The following is a 20,789-nucleotide window of genomic DNA, read 5'->3' as shown; positions in this document are numbered from 1 at the left end:
GGAGAGAGCAGCCATTTTAAATCACACTGCATAAAACATAGAAGATTAAAGACATAAGGGAAAACCACTGGGCTGGCAAGACAATGACAAGTTTAATAACCATATTTTAAATGCCCCTAATAATCAATTCCAAAGATACAAAAGGAAGTTTAGATATATAAATGCAGCTTGACAGCAAACCCAGCCAAAACAATGTAAAGGCTGATGAGGGATTTCACTTATAAAGAGGTAAAAGAAATGAATGGAATAAATATGTGATCTTATACAAACAGTGCAATTTTGTTTAATTCTGAAAGATTATAAATTTGAATGACAGTAATTCTGCCGGTGTAACAGAACTGAATAGCTGGAGGACTTACTTTTAAATCACATTACCATATGGTAAAGACATAGTACAATGCCAGTAAGCAGTGCAATGCTGTAAAATGGATTAAAAACTAGCGGGTATAGCTCAAGCAGCATTCTCCAGTAAGAGATCATGAACAAAATATAAATTTCATTATAAGGAAATGAAAATATTTCTATCATGTAGTTCAACAAGGGTTACAAATAGATCTGCTGCTCCTCAACACTCTTTCCTCATAAATACAAAAATCACAACAAGATGCTTGTGATGTCAATATTAGCAGAAAGGAAATTAGAGTATTATGGTGATGGCTCACCTGTTAACCTGCTTCCATTAGAACAAGTCATTTTTAGTTAAGCACTGCTGAACAAAGCAAAAATACAGGTTATACCTTACAAATGATCTTCTGGATCATTTTCATCTGAAGCTGTAGCAAGAGAAGCAGCTCACTGTTAAAGTGTCCAATGTGATGCTATGCCTGGGAAAAAAACCCAGTGTGATCTTCAGATACATCAACAGTAAGTTAGTGACAAGTAGCGGAGATGGGGGAATCATTTAGCTTTGTATGTAGCACTCATGGGGTGAGTATTTGAAACCCCATAAAGTTCTGGTGTCCACATTTTAAACACAATGCTGAAACCCACAGAGGATGCAAACAAATCAAATTTCCAAAACCTGAGAGCTAGAGAAAGCAGAAAGGAAAAGTTAAGAACACTGAATGCTTAATTCATCTAAAAAAAAATGAGTGAAAGACTTGATTACTTGAGTGCTAAAATTCCCTCAGAGAAAGAAAAAAAAAAAAAAAAAGCGCACTGAAAGCATTCTTTAACTTACTCAGGAAAAACATACCAAAAAATAACAGCCATTCCTGGACTTAATTACATATTCATCCAGCTAAAATTGGACAACATGTGTAACAATCTTTAAAAAAGAACTTCAGCTATCACACGACAGAAACTCTTATTCATCAATACAAGTATATGAATAGGAATTCAGACTCTTACAGCAAAATCCATCTGTGAATAACTTGAAATAAATTTTCAAGAGCCTATACTCCTTTTTCGCATACTGTCTTTACCATAACTGAATGGTTTCACTGGTAGATTTTCTTATTCTGAGGATACCCCAGCTGAGCAAAGTAAAACATAAATCAAAAGCAAATGCAAAGATCTTTACAGATTTTTTAAAAACTAAACACCAAACAACCAATGCACTCTACTGGCTGTGTTATGGAAGGTACACAGCATATTTCTACTATGAATACATAATAAATTTAAATAAAATTTTAAAGTAACCAATTCATGTTGAGTAGCCAAAGGTAAGCAGCAAATACCTGAAATATGAAATCAGGAAATAACAGTCTCAATCCAAAGATGAATTTTCATTCACTCTCATTAAAAACATAACAATACTAAACTAAACAATTAAATTTCATAGTCCTTTTAAACCCATTTTAGAGTGAAATTGTTGGAACCTTGCCAACTAAAAAGGATTTATTGCTAGTTTTGAGGCTCAAGGTCCAGATTATAATATTTACAGTTAAATGTATACACGCAAATATTTCCCCTGGAGAACAGACTACTCCGCAAGTGTCTGCATATTTAGCATTATCTGCCTCCTGCATACTTTTATAGTTTATAAATAGCCCCTCTTACTGCCTCTTAACACATCTCCAAGTCAAACACTCTCTTAATAACTTCACACTTTGTTTGGATTCTATTGGAGCTGCAGATCTACCTTGACACTACAGTTTCCTACAATTTTAGCACCATTCCCAAGTACTAAGCAGGGAAGCAGAGAAAGACAAAGGCTTTATATTTATTTCTGTGTGAATCTTTTAGTAAGTCATAGCTTACCATGTCAATCAAGCAATTAAAACATACATTTAGATACTTGGTACTAGCTATCTAAATGTAAATCTAGCGCTGTGGTCCGTAATCACAGAATGACTTAAAGGCTTACAGAAACAGTGGTGGCACATGACATATGTGCAACTTCCAGACAGAAAGAATATACATAATTATCTATTTAGTTAGTTAAAAATTACTATTAACAAGTTATATCAGCCCTCCAACATCTCCTTTACAGTTACTTTCTATTAATTCCTTAAGATCTTTTTAATATTCCTGTGTGTATACCTAACTTCCTAGCTCTGATCAAGCCACACTAGATAGAACATGACCAAGGGGAATGGGGTAGAGATCCCTGCTCTTGGAATGCTGTGGAGTGATTAACACTGACCCTCTCGCTCATTGAGAATGCACTATTAGGATATGCAAAGTAACTTACATGGGGATGGAGAAAGGCTGTGTTCCTATTAGCATTCATGGGAGCTATACAGCTCCAGTCTTGTTCATCAAGTTTGGAATATACCCTTTTGTTATTGATGGGAAAATGTCACTAGTTACAAATGGTTACACACAGGGGTGTAGCAGGGTCAAAGCAAACTCCAATACTTTCTTTTCCCCCTCTGAGGCAGAGTGCTGCTTCAGCAGTTCTTTTTTGACCTGATGGTACACCTCTTTAGATAAAAGAAATGTTGAAATTCCCTACCCTGACCTTTTCTGCAGCCTCACCACCCAAAGATTAAAGAAAACCTCCAAAAGAGTATGTCATTAGTGGTGTATGATGGGACAATCATCAGACACTGCTGCAGGCATCACTGCGTATGAAGTCTGCCTCCAAACTCCTCTCCAGGTCCACCCACAGCTCTGATGGGTCTCATAAAAGTCTTTCAACGGCATGAATAGGGTCTGAGTCATCCGTTTCCCAGCACAGACAACTACAGTTGCTTCACTTCTATTCCTGAAAGCTTCCTTTAAAAACCAAAACAAAACTGGTCGGTGCTGCAGATATCCTTTGCCAGATGTGGCATGACACCTCTTAACAGATGGAATTCTCATTCACTAAGTTGTAATTACTTTTTGCCAACTTGAGATCCCACAAAAAACTTAGGGTTTATGGGAAATTAATTCAGTCACCTACAACATTGCTCTTGCTGGAAATACAGTTGGTGAAAGATCCAATCTACTTGCATTTTGCCATCCCCAGAAATACACAGAAACATTCTGGGACCTCTAAAAATATGTTCACACATTTGTCATGTAATCTGAGAATCCCAGCTTGTCTTTGCCACAGAGCAGCTTCTATGCAAGGCTGTATCTAAGACCTTCAAGTGCAGCTATGTTAACTAGCACAAGCCGTGCATCTGACCCATGACAAAAAATAGAAGACTTATTTCTGAGCAGTTTTTGATTGGGAAGATGCTATGAATTACTCTGAAAGAAAAGGAATTATCCCTAGTTAGACTCCTAAATGGTTTAGAGTCTTCTGACTTGTAAGGAACTTTGGTTTGAGGGAATTCTAATTACACTTGGCATCTACAGCCATTAACAAATACAGAATAAGAAAACCTAAAAATTAACTTACACTACCCAACTTCCTGCCAGAAGGAAATCCTGTTTACATGTTACCACTATTCCATCCTTCTCTGCAAAGGGCAGCAAGCAGGCCTGCCTCATCTGGCCAGCTCGTATTTTATGCTTACTGCCGAATTCTGCACCTGATAATATTTATATTCTTTTGTGCAAACTTTCTCTTTACTTTACAACACAGAACTTCTATGCTCTGGACAGAACGTTTATGTTGAAATGTACTGCTTTTCTTGTTGTTATTTGGCTAGGCAGCATGTAGACAACCTTTGGATTACTTGAATTTTACTAGATCCATTCCTCATCCATAACAGAGCACTATTTTAGGGTAGATATGAAACATATATATATATATATATATTTACTTTTTATAATAAGCTGAGACACAAGAACACACTGCACCCTGACAGCTTATTTTACAATACCTGGAAACACGGCCTCAATTTTTTTCAGCTTCAGTGGTGTGAAGTGTGACTCCCTACAGAGCTACACAATCACTAGTTTTCACATTTATGCCTTCATACTCAAGTTATTTCACTTTCAGAATTAAAGTCATAAAAGACATCTGCCTTTGTTAACACCAAACACATTTCTAACCCCTTTGGTTGTTCAGAAAAGTCTGAAAACATCATATAACAGGGCTCAAAAACAAAAAGCAAAAAACCCACCCCTTATTTAAATTTGTAATTTGCTGAGGGACCAGACTCACAACCACATTTCCCTTCAGCAACAATACAACCATGTGTCCCAACATATTCAGCCTAACCTTAGAGCTGTCACCTTTTGTAAGAAATACTGTACTTGCTCCTGCTGTAATCAAAAATTTCCTTCTAAGGCTGTGTCAGAAGAAACCCACACTAGGTTAAATTTACCAGACCAGTAAGTCTTCCTATTTACCTCAGCAACTGCAACAGCTGCTGACAGTTCTTTAATAGTGAAAATGACTCTGTTAAGGAAGCTGAAGTATCTACAAGGCTTAATTTATGGTTTCTCTCTTGTGAAAAGAACATCTCAGCAAGGGCTTAACACCTGCATCTCTGCAGTACTGGTCCTGAAGAGGAGGGAAACGCGTGAAGGGATAAAAAGAAACCACCTGGCAACTTCTGAGGGAGCAGCAGCACCAGAACCAGGCAGGACTCAAAGGCCACAGATTTTGGAGAGGCGCTGCGAACCGCCACAGGCAAAAGGGGCTCTTACAAGGACAATGATACTGGCCCAAAGAGGTGACAGCCTTGGCACCGAGCAGCCTCCCGCTCCTCCGGCAAGGCGATCGGTACGGACAGTGCACCCACAACGACCCTCGCAGGCGGGACTCAGCATGCCCACCTGCTCTCGGCACGCCGCCTCTCGCCTCCGAGCCTCCGCGCCCTGCCCCCCCGTGCGGCCGCACGCCGGCGGGGACAGCCCCCTGCCCCGCCACCGGGGCCCCGGCCCGCCGCAGGAAGGAGGGAGGCCGGCCGCCTCAGCCTGCCGCCGGGCGGGCAGCGCCTTCCCGCGGCCCCAGGCAGCTCCCGCAGCCGGGAGCCCAGGGCAGCCGGCTCCTCGTGTCGGGGAAGCCCCGCAGCCCCCGAGGGGGTCCCGGCGAAGCCGCTCGGGGCGGCGCAACCGCCGTCCCCTCAGGGGGAAGCAGGCCCCTTCCCGCCCGCCTCCCCTCATGGCGGCGCGCGCGGCCGGCGCTGTGGGCGGGGCCGCCCTGCGGACGTGGCGCGGCGGCCGCCATGAGGAGCGGCGGCAGGTAGGGCGGCCGCTGGGGAGGAGCGAGGCGGCGGGGCCGGGCCGGGCCGGGCCGGGCGCTCCCCTCGGCGGCGGGGCCGGCTGGTCGCTGCGCCGGGAGGGGTCTGGGCGGGCGTTGTGGGGCTCCCCCGCGGAGGACGCGACGCCTGCGGTTTGTTCCGTAGAGCCGCCCGCGGAGAATGGCCGGTAGAGGCGCCGGCTGCGGCCTGCAGCCGCCGGCCGTAGCGCAGCCGCCCGCCGGCGGGCACCTGCACCCCTTCGCCAGCGCGGCGGGCGCGGAGGGCGAGGGGCCCGAGGAGGAGGGCGAGGTGACGGAGCTGCGGCCGCGGGGCAGGGAGAAGGTCCGCCGGAGCGCCTCGAGGGACAGGCTGGATGACATCGTCCTGCTGACGAAGGACATCCAGGAGGGGGACACACTGAACGCCATCGCGCTGCAGTATTGCTGCTCGGTAAGTGCCAGGCGCGGGCTGCCCTGCCGCCGGGGCCGGCCGCGCTTAGCGCCCGTGCAGGCAGCGTCGGGAGCGCCGTGCTCTTCAGAAGTAAAAACAAAATAAGTAATGACGGCAGAGCGTTAGTGTCGCAGCGCAGAGCCTGCCGAGTTCCAGTTCCGTAGTGTGTTGGGTTTGGTTTTTTTCCCTTAAAGCCAACGTAAGCGTAAGGAGCAAATGCATGGCTCTGCTTGTGGCGCTGCCTGGGGCGGACACGTTACAGCCAAAGTTGGTGCCCTGCACAGCCACGCCTGGGCACTGTCCCTGCTGCCGCCTGTCCCTGTCGGGCTGAGCGATACGGAGGGCACTGCTGAACCACCGCTAGGGTTTGCGTGGAGCCCAAATTCCATTAAGGGAGGGGACAGAAAAACTCAGTGTAGTTTTGTTTTGAAGTTCTGCTGAATTGCGCAAGTGTTTATCGGCATGAGCACGTTGTATGCACCCCGTCTGCCTGCAAGCCCTAAGCATTCCCTTCTGGTGCTCAGAACTCGCTGCTTCTCCTCGCTAAAAGTTCTTAAATTAGCCTAGCAAATGTCCTTCCTGCCTGGTACTTTTGCTGGCCACTACTAATTAAGGCAGAGGCTTCTGTCTTGGTTAATGTTAGCCTTTGCGTGTATCCAGTATTAAGAGGAAATCAGCTGTGCATGTTGGTGGACTGTCTGGGCTAATTCAAGAGGTCAGATTCAAGATCCGTATTATGGACGTTTTGCTGTCATCACATTCTTCAGGCAGAAACAGAATTGGGGACCTCCTGTCATGAGCTTAGGTACCACAATCTTGACATAACTACTTCATAGTTATGACAGACTTTAGCCTCCTTAACCAATTCTTGGCTTCAGAAGCCACCACAATTAGGTATTTTGAGCAGGTTTCCTAGGTCAGGCCTCAGATAAGAAATAAAAGATAACTGAGTTGTGCTCTGTCCTGGAAATTCAGCAAGAATATGGAAGAGCAGGCCAGGGCTACAGGCAGAAAATATAACTTGTGTTGTGCTGGAATCACTAATCACAGAAACTTAGACCTTAAAGATCATCTAGTTCCAACCTGCTGTGGGCAAGGACACCTTCCAGTAGACCAGGCTGCTCAAAGCCCCATCCAGCTTGAATGCTTCCAGGGGTAGGTAAATGCTGCATTTGGCCATCTGATTATTCAGCATGGTACACGTAACAAATACACTGTCACAGGAATTGGAACACCGTTTAACGTTACAAGGTTAGTGCAGGCAGTAGGCACCGATGGCCCCACCTTACTGTTTCTGGCTATATCTGTGTTATAAGTGGAGTAGTTAGAGCAAAGCAACAAGGGTCTCTTGACTACCATGTTTTCTGTCTGTACCTTCTCCTGAGGTAGATGTCCTCCTCAGGAGGACAGGAAGAATGTGAACTCGGGTACTCTGTGTGTGTGTCTTACAACGGGCACAATTCCTGAGTGCTTACCGGGTTGTAAAAAAGTACTGATTTTAAAGTACTTCATTATGGTGAGGTTTGTGGCTGTGCCTTCCATGTTGAGGGACGTACTGTCTCAGAACGAAGTTGCTAATTCTCCAAGGACACTTAAATCTTTGCAGAGTATTTCACGTTAGACTTCAAATCCAAACTTCCTGAGAGCAAAACGAGATTAATTTTAAGGAGGAATAGGGAAAGGGAAGAGCTGACTTGATGAGGAAAGGTGGTTTCCGCTTCAACCCCCAGAAGCAGAAAGAGCATCCAAACCTTGGCTGTGGCTAGACAAATGGGAAGCTCGTAATTTTTAATATTCCTTATTCACAAGTTGCCAGTTTAGTTGGGAACTCACAGTAATTTACTTAATTTGAAAACACTGAGGTAAAGTCCCATTCATTTCACACAGTCGCCACTGATAGATGAATATACGTTAGATGAATGTATATGTTTGAATTGTCTAAGTGACTTTCCATTTTCTTACCTGAAGTGAGGAGGTGTGTAACCATGTAATTATCTCTTTGCTTTAACATTGTTCAGATTTGCTCTCTGACCTCACTTTATATTGTTTGAATGGGTATCGGTTAAAAAAAAAAAAAAGGGCAAAACAAAGGCCCTGCCTTTGTTTCATTAGGGAAGAACTGTATTTCTCAAGGATGTAGTACTCTCTTTATAAAGAGTTTTGGTTCAGTGAGGCTTCGATATTTAAACTGTTGGTTTTATTTTCAGGTTGCAGATATCAAGAGAGTTAACAATCTTATCAATGATCAAGATTTTTTTGCCTTGAGGTCTATCAAAATCCCAGTGAAAAAGTTCAGTGTATTGACCGAAACACATGTCTCTCCAAAAGGAAGACCAGTCCTCCGGCCTGCTCACTGTTCCCCAGACATGCAGGAAACGTCACCACCTGATAAATTCTCTACTAATGAGACTGCTGGCAACTTTTTAAAAGAAGTGGATCGAGATATAGAAGAGATAGTGAAGTGTAACGACACAAAGAGAGAGAATCTGAATGAAGTCGTCTCTGCCTTAGCAGCTCAGCAGATTGGGTTTGAGACTGATGGTAAAACTAAAAAAAGCAAGGATCCTTACTATGGAGCAGATTGGGGTATAGGATGGTGGACAGCTGTAGTGATTATGTTGATTATTGGCATAGTAACTCCAGTTTTTTACCTCCTGTATTATGAAGTTCTAGTGAAAGCAGATGTCAGTCACCATTCTACAATGGAATCTTCCCATTTGTTTGTCACAGCAGCATCACATCAGAAACAAATAGAAAATGGGATAAATCCACTAAATGTTATAAATGTTGATAATCAAGGAGACCTTCAGCCTTAACAACAGAAAACCCCAGGCAACTGTTACTGATAGACACGTAAGATAGCATTAGATAAAGGGGAAACCACAGAATGCAAAATGCATCTGGAATGCAGAGAAAATGCATCCTCATGTGTGACCTACCTTTATGGGCAGTGTTCCAGTGCAAGGGTATTTCTGTGAATCGTGTAATCTCTGAATATGCCTGAGACAGGCAATTTTTATGCAAGATTGGAATATAAATTAAGGTATAAAATTGTCTCTGAAGCTTTGCACTTTTTTCTATTTTGATAGGCATATGTTTTTTAATTAATGATGAGGTGAAAAAATGTAGTTTAAATTAACACGAGGCATCTCACTGTACGTTTTACAGCCCTAAAATGGGCATTTGGGGATATCTAACTTTTAAACATCTTGAAGTATTTATAGAGTGCATAGTACACTTGACATTTTAATATCAGGTTTACAGTTGTCAGTTAAAACTGCATTCTCCTAATCTTCTAGAGTAAGATTTTTTTTAAAAAAAACAAAACCAACTATCATTCCATAATTAATTGCCACTATGAAGTTATTTTTTTTATTATTTTTTTTTTCCAAAGTGACTTTTATAGAGGCAGTAGCAAATACTTAAGCTGGAATCTTCAAATCTTGTGCCTGTGGTCAAACTCATTCTTTAGTGCTTTTCACTATAAGCACCAGGCTTATAGGACTTGTTTTCTGTGTCTGTGACACTGTGCCTCGACACAGTCCAGTTGAGAGTGAATTGCTGAAACTTCACATCCTTGTGGTATCCTGCTGAAAACTGACTGGACTGGACTGCACTTCTCAGCTGTGTATGGTACAAAAGTGCAGAGGTGTGGCACCTTGCTATGACCGCTTCAGTAGTTCTCATGCTAATGGATTTTTCCCCCTCAAGTTAATCTCGGTGCAGGACTGACGTTTCTTCAACGAGTACGCTAATGATCGAGTGCCCATGAACCTCAAACACTGACGACTTCCTGAAATCTCCAAGAAAACATCAAATGAGATTTATTGGCTCGTAGCAAGAAACTTTACATTGCAGTAGAATAGACCAGTTGCAGCTTCAGACATGTTCTTTAAATTGTAGTGTATTCATCAGCCACTCTGTGCTTGAATGTTTCACTTGGGGTTTCATGAACAACCTTGTTTTTCCCCCTCTTTTATTTTCTACCTGAAAATGCTACAAGACAAACAAACAAACAAAAAAAAAAAAAACACCACCCTGAGCTCTTCCTACAGAAAGAAGAAGGTACTTGTGTACTCAGAATATTTTTAAATAAAAACTTGAGATGCTGCCTCTTAATTTTTTGTTATATTTGCCTTGTGGAGTAAGATTTCCATTGCCCTGTTCAAAATACCATTTTTCACCAAAGCCCAAGATAACTGAATTGAATAGGACTTGGAAAGAGAGAAATGGAAAAATAATCACTATCCTTTAAACTACTGTTATAAGCTTTCCTTTGAGTGTCTTTGGTAAGTATATACAGTATAAAAAAAAAAAAAGTGGAAAAGTTAATGTTTCCTAAGTATTGGAGGTATTCCAAAGTGCTTTATCAACTTAAATTTTGAAAGTAAAGACTCACGCCCCATCTGTTTCTGGAGGCTTCTATTGCCGCAGGAGGTGGGACAAATACTCTCCACTGGCATGCCCAGTGTATGAGCATGCACTGTTAACTTTTAATGTATTATACTGAAATAGAAGCAGGCCAGAGCTTAAAGGGAAAGGCTGTACACTTGGATATGTGAACTGTGACCTGCTGCTCTTGAACCCTTTGATCAAAGTGGTATCTGTGGAGAATAGATGAGAAGAGAGATTGCAAACAGGCATAAATTTCATGTTTCACCTAACACTTGTTTTCAGAGATCTTTTAATTGGTGCTTTCCATGAAAGGAATGTGCCAGCAACACAAGCATGAATACTGAAGTACCAGTTCTGGGTCATGCTGTATGAAAAATTGCATTGCAGAATAACTGATGGTGGCTGAAGTGAGCCACAGCCTCTATGGCTGGCAGTGTAGAAGGTGACTTGCTCTGGTCTGGACAACAGCTTTGGCACATCAAGACAAATGTTTTCTGTGCAGGACTGAAACTTGGTACGTGTGTCTTTTTTTTCCTGCAAGCTTATTTGCTGGTTTGCTTCTTTCCCCTTCGTTCTGTTTCTGAAACCTCAAAATTTCTAATACTTTTATTCTCCCATTTCTTAAGAAATAGTGGAAGAACATGGAATTAACTATTGTGATGCCACATAGGCCTAATGTACTGCACATACCTGGGCTGATGGGCATCAAATTGACATCAGTATGGAAGGGAACATCAGCTGTGGTGTGACTCCCTCAGGAAGGCCTCTATCCTGTTGATGGGCAAGCGGAGAGATGATGGGTTGTTAGCCATTGCTCTGTGCCCTGCAGTGGTGCTGCAGAATAGTTCTCTGGCATCGCTCACACTTTGGGCTTCTGCAGTGCTGGAAGGCCTGTGGCTTCTTGTCACCACGTCAAGTGTGATGGGCCTTTATTTATGCTAGGATAGGCAGTCCTTAAAAAAACACAAAGGGATAGCTGTTGCATTGGACTGTATGATACTCTAACCAAGAGCCTAGTGTGTTTTTACTGTTTTATTATGCAGCATATTTCACATAGCATATTTTTAATTTAAGAGAATTAACTTTATGAGAAGATAGAGTAGGTCTTTTTCCAGGATTGTAGGGCTTCTAGTACTGGTTATCTACAAGCATCAGCTGGCTTGTGTTTTTGCAGGATGCAGGGATCTGCAGTGCTTTTTCCAAAGTACAACACAACTGGCAATACATCATCACGTGTCAGCCCTGAATAAAGAGGTTGGCTGCTTTGTATGTAACTTCAGTCTGATTGAAGTTAAAATCTGTAAAGTTAAGTCTTTAGAAACTGACTTGCTTAAAAATAAAAAGCACAACTGAGTGGCAAATCATGTTTTAGATTAATTACAACACATTGTTGATCAGGAAATTGGTTTTAAATTTAAGTGCATATTGCACTGTTGGATCATGTAAAATGTAAATTATTTAAATGTGCTTTATTCTGGACTATGTTGTTACAAATAGTCTTTGTATAACTATTTTATAAAGGCTGAAGATATAACTTTGTAAAATAATCCTGAATGAAGAGCAAGTCTAATTTTAAATACTTCTCTGCTTTTAGAAGAACGTAAGTAATATACGTGAAATAAAATTTTATTTTAGACTGCAGTGAAAGTGGTGCATACAATATATTCTTAGCTCTATATACCTTGTATGGTGTATTACAGGAGGCCACTACTTGTGTGCGTTTTGGCTACTTTTGATGTATGATCTGAAGTAAAAATCCTTGGCCAGCAAGTGAGTTTGTTGGCAGTACCTGCATACAGCATTTGCATCTAGCTGGAGCCTTAACGGTTTACCCTGTGCACACCTTGTAGGACGTAGATTTTTCTGCTTAAAGTTCTGAGAACTTGCTGGTTCTGTAAAATATGGATTAAGAAATAGCCATGAAAAGCTAAGGCAAGGATCAGCAAAGTTCTTAGATCACCCTAAGGGTGATCTCCCCACACACTGAAAGCAGTGCCTTCTATGAAGCAGCGGTGTTCTGCTGTGCTGTTAAGATAGGATTTGAATATATGCCTGTCCAAACCCAGAGTTTGCTGAGACCCAAACAGTGGTCTGTTTCATCAGCATTATGGTCTGGCAGTGAATTCTAAGCGATCGTTAAATCAGCTTATAAAGACAGCTGCAAGCGTTACGCCTCTGGAACAGCACAACCTCATTCCATTTCAGAAGTGCCTTGGCACAAAGCTGGATCATTGCAGAGCCTGGTGCGTTCATAACCGCTGGCCTTATTTGCCATAGTTAAAGTAGTGCTAGAGGGTCCATCCTAAGACTTTGTGGTTCCCGCTGGAGGATAGAGGTGACCATAGTTCACCTTTTAAAAAGTCACATAAAGACCCAGTTTCTGCCAGAGCAATTCTCAGCAGTACAGCAGGGAAGTAATTGTCTCTCCAATTAGCAGTATGATGAATGAAGTAAGTCATCATCCTCAAGAGTTAGCATCGGCTACAAAATAAGGTATTGTACCTGTTCAAGCAAGCAGCAGCTTGTGACCAAATTCTAAGTCGTGCAGTAATGCTTTTCCAGTGTTAATTTTCTAGTTCTGCCTTTGGCAAAAGCCATCAGTTTGCGTTCCTTGTGTGAGGCTAGGAGTCCCACTGTTCACCCTGCACAGGGGGGAACAGCTAGCAGAAGACAACACTTGAGGCATGCAAATTTAATTTTCAACATGGTTACCTTGTTGATACCTGTCTCGTATATGCCATGCAAGAAGCAGGCACGCCTGTTAAGAAACAGCTGCTGCCATGTGTGATGTTAAAAGACAATGAACAGAGAACACATTTCCTGTGCAGTACAGCAGAACGTTTATTAAACATTTGTATGAACACTTCAAAATAAAACTGGTATACTGCTGAGGTGTGACCTGCATAGCATTTTAGTTTAATTTTCTTTACATCTGATACATATTTTATCAGAACACTTGAAAGCTACAGCTCAAGGAACAAGTTCTTACTGCATATGAAGTTCATAGAACAATGCAATACTGTTTTCCAGTCACTGGTGAGGTAAAGTACTGCTTGACAAACTGCCAAAATTGCAAGGGAAACTTCTGTAGTTTCCTTTGCTGATGAAAGAATTGGATTTGGTTTAAAACTGTTCTTTCATTAGACCCGATAACAGCAGTAGTTATCAGGAACAGAATGTTTTAAGAAGTTAAACAAAAACAAACAAAACCAACAACCCTGATCAATAGTAACACAGACCAATAATACTTTGTACCATCAAAGGACAACAGGACACAGAAATTGCTCTGTCACTGGGTTCTTCAAGTATCTGATCTTCGGAACAAGTTTTCTACACCTCAGTTTTTGGTTCTTAAATAAAACTGATGTTTCCAAATGTTCTGGTTTTGCTATTCTTGGCATTCTTGTCTTGTTCTCCTAGTTAAAACTTCATGCATTAAAATACTTCACCACATTCTTTTCCTACATTTTTTATTTGGTTGGGTTTGGTTGTTTTTTGGTTTTGTTTTTAATATTGATGTGCTGTCTGTTAAGTTTCTGTCTTGTTTGTTCTGTAGGAAAGTAAATAAATGCATTAACAATTACACAGATAGGTAACATCTGCCATCTCACATGAACAGCGCTGTGAGGTAAGGAAGTAATCACCTTAAGAGGTGGAGAAACTGAGGCTGATGAATTCTCATCACTCATCAGTGTGCCACTGCTGAAAACCAGGATTCCGTAATTTCTCAGTCTTAAATTCTGACATATTTCTAAATGAAATTACCCTTAATTATCACTTAGGCGGATTCATAAAGGTAATGTAACCCATTGTTTAATATTACAGTCCCTTTTTACCAAAATACTAATGAGTTCTTTTAACTAGAATAATAGCTCTTTAAAATACTCTCATTATGTTGTCTGCCCATATTACTAAGGTACTTTCAAGTCACTTTATATTAAAGTGCTTAGTTTATTTTCAATTATTTTCAGTCACCTGAATTCAGAAGTTACCTGAGCTCCTCCAGAGAAGTCAGCTCCAAATCAGCAGCTTATGTCCATAAAGGCCATGCCTTTTTTTTTTCCCCCCGCAGTCATCAAGAATTTCACTGTTATTCTCAAGATTTGACTGTTGAAGCATAGAACTGACTAGTGCAAATGCTTAGGCACAATTTTGATTAAAATGCATACATTCTTTTTCTGTGCAGAGGCAATATAGTGGCATATAGCTTACTCCATCAGTAAGCCATTCTGGAAAACCTTAAAAAGGTGCATGTCTGCAAAACATTTGGCAAAAGAACAAAACAAAGGATCCCATATCCTGTTTTACAGCATAGTACAATTAAAAATAATTGTCCAACGTGTTTTTGGACAGTATGCTTAAAATCAACAGAGCTAAAGCATTAGTTCTGTTAATACTCAGCCTACCTCTGGAATTCTACTTCAAGTAGTGTAAGGCTTCGGCAGTGTACCACCTAGCAACAATAGCTAGTATGTTGCTTCATCCATATTGTCATCACCGTCAGCATCAAAGTCATCTCCATCTTCAAAATATGAAGAAATGTAGTCATTTTCCTAAACCAAAGGATAAAAACATCTATCACTGTATCTGTGGAGATGATTTATGAAAGAAACGTGCTTTAAACTGCAGTTGAGCATCCATGTTTTGAAACAGGAGTTTTTTCTTTCCTTCTTTATTGGGGAAAGAAAAAGGGAAATACTGTAATGAAGTTCTGATATCTATGAAAGAACAGGCATCGCTGTTTTAGTGATGAAAATGAATAACTGTATGTATTGATTGTGGCAGGACACATTCCTGCTTGCAAAATCCTTATTTCAGAGCCTTTGGGGAGTAACAAGATTAAAACACCCACTTGAACTAACTACAACACAGTGTAGTGAACGAAGAAATTTCATGTAGTAACACCTCTTGCTAAAATTCTCCTTCAGTGACAAGAGAAGCTGCGGACATTTCTTTGGCTGACAGCCAACATACTACTCGATGAGTGAGATCCAACTTTGTGTTAAGTAGGAAAACTGACATTTTACCTCTTCATGCTCCTCTTCGTCATATTCCTCTGGTTCTTCTGCTTCTTCGTCATCTTCACCTTCTTTGTCTTCTGTTTTGTCTTTCTCATCTTCAGATTTTTCTTCTTCATCACCCTTCTTTTCCAACTCCTGTCACAAGGCAATCTCCTTTACAAGGTAATCTCATGTTAGAGTGACAGCATAACCTCCACACTACCGAAACGTTATGCTGCAGTTAACAGCAAGACGACTAGCTGTGCATGTTTTTTGTCAATATTTAAAACAACATGATGTGACATGTGAGAACTTCATAATGACTGACTTCATCAAGCATTAGCCATTGGACCTGAAGTCTAAAAAAATATGTCTTGTGTAATAAATTCAGATGATGATTTCCCTTTACCGTTCCGTTTACCACTGTTAGAATAACTGGCAGTAGAAGGCCATGTCATACGCGATAAAGCGGTACCATACTATACATAATAAGGTATCTGCACCAAAAAACTGGTGGATCATCAAGAGAAAAAATGGAAGGCTGTTTCATCTTTAAGCCTCCATTCCCACACGGTGGGTAGTTGCCTCCAAAATTGAGGTGACTTTCCTTCCAGGTTTCTCTTTCTGTATCTTTCCTCTCAATTTACTACAGTGTTTAACTTCCAACATTGGTGAAACAGCAATACATTTAAAAGCTCTGGCGCCCGTTTCTCCTTCAATAAGCTCTAATACTAGCTCTGCTGATCACAGTTAAGCTACATCACTACCCGCCGAAGAACAACTGGTCTGAATCAAAAAGTTGTGCTCAGAATCAAAGAGAGGCAAAGACAACAGCTTCTCCACAGCCAGGCTCTGTCCTTACCCTCTCCCTTGTGCTACCACATTGCAGAACAGCTGTCTGTCAGAGTAACAAGACAAGGCCAGAAAGAGGCTGGTTATTCCATCTGTACCAAAACACATACTAAAGATTTCATTTTCCTTCAGCAAATTCTACTGTAGAATTTAGAAAGAGTATGCGCATCTTACCTCAATTTTTTTCAACACATCGAGGTTACTTTTAGGTTCAGAACTTTTTGCCTTTTTTGGTTTTGCACCTGCTGGAATAAAATACATCACTATTATTTCTTGAATATGGAAGAACACAAATTCTTTTGTTTTACTGGCTCTTAAGAGCTTACATCTTGAGTATGCCATGGAAATCCCACACTATCTGTATGAAAATTACTTTAAACTTTGAGCCACCTCATTCATGGAAGTGTAAATGCCCAATTTATCTAAGTGATGCCTACAGGGCCAGTCTGAAATTCACTTTGAACAGATCGTTGACCAAAGGTTTGGCCGAAGTATGATGTTCAGCTTCACAAAATACGTTTTACCTGCATACTCACAATATGTGAGTACTAGAACAAAATCTGAATTGTTATTTTTCATCATCTTGAAAAGATAAAAACTCATTAATGTCACTAATTTATGCAACTCATTAATGACAGCTGGGTGTTTCAGATAGAGACAGCTGTTTGTTAGCTCCAACAGAGTAGGCATGGTTATTGCACCTAGATGCCTTTTAGATCACAGCTGGCTCTCATCTAATGAGCTCACAGTGTGTATTTCCACCTAGTCCCTTGACTCATTAACATAATCTTCATCAAGTTACTCCCTGCAATCCAACCTCATTATGCTACTTGACTGTACACTGGAGTGAAGGTCAAAACCAGCATTCCATGTACCCAGGTGAGAGCTACCTGAATTGCAGCAACCTAAATTGGTTGCCCCAATTCCAGGAGTGCAGTTTGAGGAGAAACAGGGAGCTCCAGAGCAAGAGATGCTACAGCATTTAAAGAGCTCTGCTGGATGTCCCGTTTCCACCATGCAACCATGTCTCGGCTCTCCTGCTGTATTCAGCATGATCACATAAAATTTACAACATAGAGCTGTACCTAACACACTAGCTCTTCTCCGCAGAGTAAAACTGCCTCTGTAAAGTACTGGTGTAGCTATACAGCTTCTGATGAACAAGGTAGCTTCGGACAAGCTACCTTACGTAACTTGCACCTTTTTTTACACTAGGCTGTACCAAGTGGTGTCGGAAAGAACAACAGTGTGCATTGATGGAGGGGATATCCTTTGTGGAGCAGATAGCAACCCAACGTGGTTATGTATTTTATCTGGCCTGATACTCAAGGAAGCAGAACAACACTAAGAGCTGCTAAGAGAACAACTGTATTTTGTCAAAAGCATTTGTGATAAATAACATTCAGTTCATGTCAGCATTACGTCTAGGAAGGGATTATGTGACAAAAGAACTGCAGAGAGCTGAGGGGAGTCAAGCTGCTCTGTAATAACACACAAACAGCTTCAAAGCAAAACACATCCAGAATGAAGTAAGCTTTTAAGGAAAACAAGTGGAAAATGCGATTCAAAATTGTAATCTCTGCACAAACCCCTGAAGGCTTTTAGAGGTAAAGTGTATAGAACAAACAGCCTTAAAATCAAAACAGCATGCAAGATCTTTCCCTAAATGGTGGGCGTCTCTGGAGCTTACCAAAAAATTAGAGACACTAACCCATCGTTAGTAGAACTTCAAGGAACACAGCTTCTTACATCCATGTAGCTCAGAGGTGCCATGGAATACAATCTCATCTCTCCAAATACCTGTTCTTGCAGTACTTGGGCTTAAAGGCATGCATCTGACTGCCACACACATACGCATATAGCTGCCCTACAAGAGCTGAACCCAGTTCAAGCTTTTTCTTTCTTCCCATTTTTTTTTTTTTTTTTTTTTTTTTTGGGCAGGCACTGCAGGTATCTCTACTACTGTGGTCCACAGCCCCAGGGCAAGTGTGGGAGAGATATGGAATTCTACTCAAAGTCTTGTCACTGAGAAGGCAGGTGGTCAGGTCTTAGGTTGAAACATTGAGGGAAACAGAAAGGGGGAGGGAGAGGTGTGTAAAAATGAAGCCATCCATGCACATGTAACTGTGCAGTGATCCCCAAACCACTCCTGCAATCTACACAGGTTGAAGGGTAGGTAGGAAGCCTGTCTGAATTTCAGTGCAGCTTCTCTTGACTCCCTCACCTTTGTTCCGCTCAGTTATAAAGTGCCACCTGAGATGGTTCTCCTCAACATACCACAAAGATATGTATCAGGAGAGCTAAAGTGTCACTGATGAGCCATATACAAACCTGAGTCAGATGACTTTTGTATGGCCTCTGTATCATCAGGATTCCCCAAGGAAACTAAAGCCACGTGATTTTTGCTTTTAGAGGAACCTCTTTTTTAAAATCCAATCAAATTCTGATGGCCAGCTGATCTTTGCCATTACAATCATGTAAGAAAATGTACTTTTAAGAGCAAATAGAGAAACGAGCACAAAAGAAAGAAGGGAAATTCCTCACAGTGATCAGTGATTCTCTATTTACAATAATCACATTAATGTAACAATGAATAATAAATCAGTATTTATGATTTCATTGGATCTTGGGGAGCTAATTATTGCAATTAGGCTTGTAAAAGCCAATGCAGTCTCTTCTTTCAAATAGAAGAGAAAAAACAAAAAAAAAGTAGATATGTACTGGTTTCATCTTCAGAGATTTTGCAAATGAGTACTTAATTTACAATTGAATTTTGCAGTCTACCTTTAGTACCATGTCTCTCAATGACGCCCTTAAAAGTAACAAAGCTTCCAGCTGAGCCAGTCTCCATGACTACTGCACATTCCCTTTTCTTTTTCTATTTTATCCTTGAACTGAAAAATGACACATGAAGGACTTGGACAAAGAGAACAAGAAAGTAAACAATTATATATAACAGACAGATACAGGAGGCCAAGTGTTATTTCACATCAACAGAGCAACAGACTTCAACAGAGAACTTAAAACAACAGTCATGCAGACTAGAAAACACTTTTGAGAAACAAATACACATATGATGCTGTGTAATGAAAGTTTTTTCCTGTAAGAACAACCAATACCAGCTCCAACTGCTGTTGAAGGATTTGGTTCACAATTCTGCAGAAGAAAGCTGAAAATAAACAAAAAAAGTAAACCGAGGGAAAATAGAAAATAACCTACATTAAATCACATATAAAAGGCTTAAAAAATGCCAAAGTCAACCAAATCATAAACAAGATAACTGAGAAATCCAAAAGATAAAGGAAATCTGAACAGCCAGCTACTAATTGATAGAAGATGGGTGAGTGTTAACTAAAGATAACTTTCAAAACAAAAAGTTCTGTCTTTTTTTAATCTTTCACTATTACATATCTCATATTAATATGGTACATCAATATGAAAAGCAGGAAAGGAAGATAAATCTATTCAAGGAAGTTAAAGCATCATACAGAAGCAAAGTAAAAACCACAAGACAGGCAGACTAGTAAATTATTTAGAGAAAATCTCCCCAAAACCCTGATTATTTGGATGAAATAATATTTCTAACATGTTTTTTTCCCTAGCCAGCTCCAGTATGTCTTCTATCACTCGACTAGTGTGTAATAAGTGGTTCTTAAAAATAGTTCTTAAAAATAATATACCTTTTTTGGTCTTCTTCTTTGGCTTCAGCTCTCTTGGGAGTCTTCTCCAATCTGTACAGAAAATAGCTTTAATATATATGAATGATGATTTACAGCAGTAATCCTCCTGTTATCCACCAAGGAAAGGTAGGGGCCCCTGTTGAGCTTGATCCTATTTATATGCATGTAAAGTTTTTGCACACAACAGTTTTATGGAATTCTAGCTGTACTTTAAACTGAGAAACCAGACTGGGGACTGGCATTCCACCCACTTCCTGACAACTTGCATCTGCCCTAAAGTGATAAAGTTCAGCCTTACCAGGGGCCTACATAAAATTACATTCTGTAATTTAAGTTTGCAGTAGTGATACACACAGATACGGTTGTGGAAGTGTAATGTTATAAAACCCATCTACCTGTGACTAAGACATCAGGTTGAGTTATTTTTGGTAATTCGCTGTTTGATCCCTGTTCAAAACTGTTATTTGCATGGCGAGCAAGGAAGAAGGAAAGCTAGAGTGAGAGCTAAAGCTTGAATTTTTGCTGCAGATCAGTTGTTTCAACCGAGTAAATAAATAAAATCAGAATTCTTTTTGGACAAAACAACACTTTGCCTTGATCTGAAAACATGCAAAGGGCATGACCCTCAACTAGGAATACATGACTTTGTAATGATTTGCATACTTTTTTATTGCTTGAAAAATAATGAATCAAATGTAGAAGAGCAGAATATTTCCCAGGTTAACAAAGAATTACCCTTTGCTAATGTCAGATATTACCTGGGGTCCATGCTGCATGCTCCTTTTCACTGTTCTGGTACTTTTTACTGTACCTCTCAATTACTGTAGAGAAGGATACAAAAAGTTATTGAATTCAATTAATTAAAAAGGCAACCCAGACACTGTCCTTGGAATTTTCTTGTA

General features: G+C 40.7%; 2 protein-coding genes across 2 annotated transcripts in view; one reads left to right on the top strand and one right to left on the bottom strand.

Moving 5' to 3' along the window:
• The first annotated feature begins 4,702 nt into the window (after positions 1–4,702).
• On the top strand, positions 4,703–10,079 carry LYSMD3 (LysM domain containing 3). Its single transcript, XM_040580086.1, has 3 exons — positions 4,703–5,512; positions 5,676–5,960; positions 8,168–10,079. The coding sequence occupies exons 1-3, from the start codon at positions 4,718–4,720 to the stop codon at positions 8,774–8,776; spliced, it is 1,689 nt and encodes a 562-aa protein (XP_040436020.1). The 5' UTR covers positions 4,703–4,717; the 3' UTR covers positions 8,777–10,079.
• The window catches only part of POLR3G (RNA polymerase III subunit G), a 27,288-nt gene continuing 15,834 nt past the window's right edge, over positions 9,336–20,789 (bottom strand). The window contains exons 4-8 of the mRNA XM_040580087.1: positions 20,646–20,708; positions 19,888–19,938; positions 16,382–16,452; positions 15,383–15,511; positions 9,336–14,908 (exon numbers count right to left, since the gene is read on the bottom strand). Of these exons, the coding sequence (XP_040436021.1) occupies positions 14,822–14,908; positions 15,383–15,511; positions 16,382–16,452; positions 19,888–19,938; positions 20,646–20,708 (401 nt within the window). The 3' untranslated portion in view covers positions 9,336–14,821. The remainder of the gene's footprint in view (positions 14,909–15,382; positions 15,512–16,381; positions 16,453–19,887; positions 19,939–20,645; positions 20,709–20,789) is intronic.

Source organism: Falco naumanni, chromosome Z (assembly GCF_017639655.2).
Source record: "Falco naumanni isolate bFalNau1 chromosome Z, bFalNau1.pat, whole genome shotgun sequence".
Lineage (NCBI taxonomy): Eukaryota > Metazoa > Chordata > Aves > Falconiformes > Falconidae > Falco > Falco naumanni.
Note: the sequence above shows the minus strand (reverse complement) of the source record. Positions and strands in the feature narration are given on the sequence as shown.

Excerpts from the sequence above, each read along its gene's own strand:
- LYSMD3 (XM_040580086.1), top strand. The coding sequence starts at position 4,718 with ATGACTCTGTTAAGGAAGCTGAAGTATCTACAAGGCTTAATTTATGGT. Across the intron at positions 5,513-5,675 it reads GCCATGAGGAGCGGCGGCAG|AGCCGCCCGCGGAGAATGGC; the intron begins GTAGGGCGGCCG and ends TTTGTTCCGTAG. Across the intron at positions 5,961-8,167 it reads CGCTGCAGTATTGCTGCTCG|GTTGCAGATATCAAGAGAGT; the intron begins GTAAGTGCCAGG and ends TTTTATTTTCAG.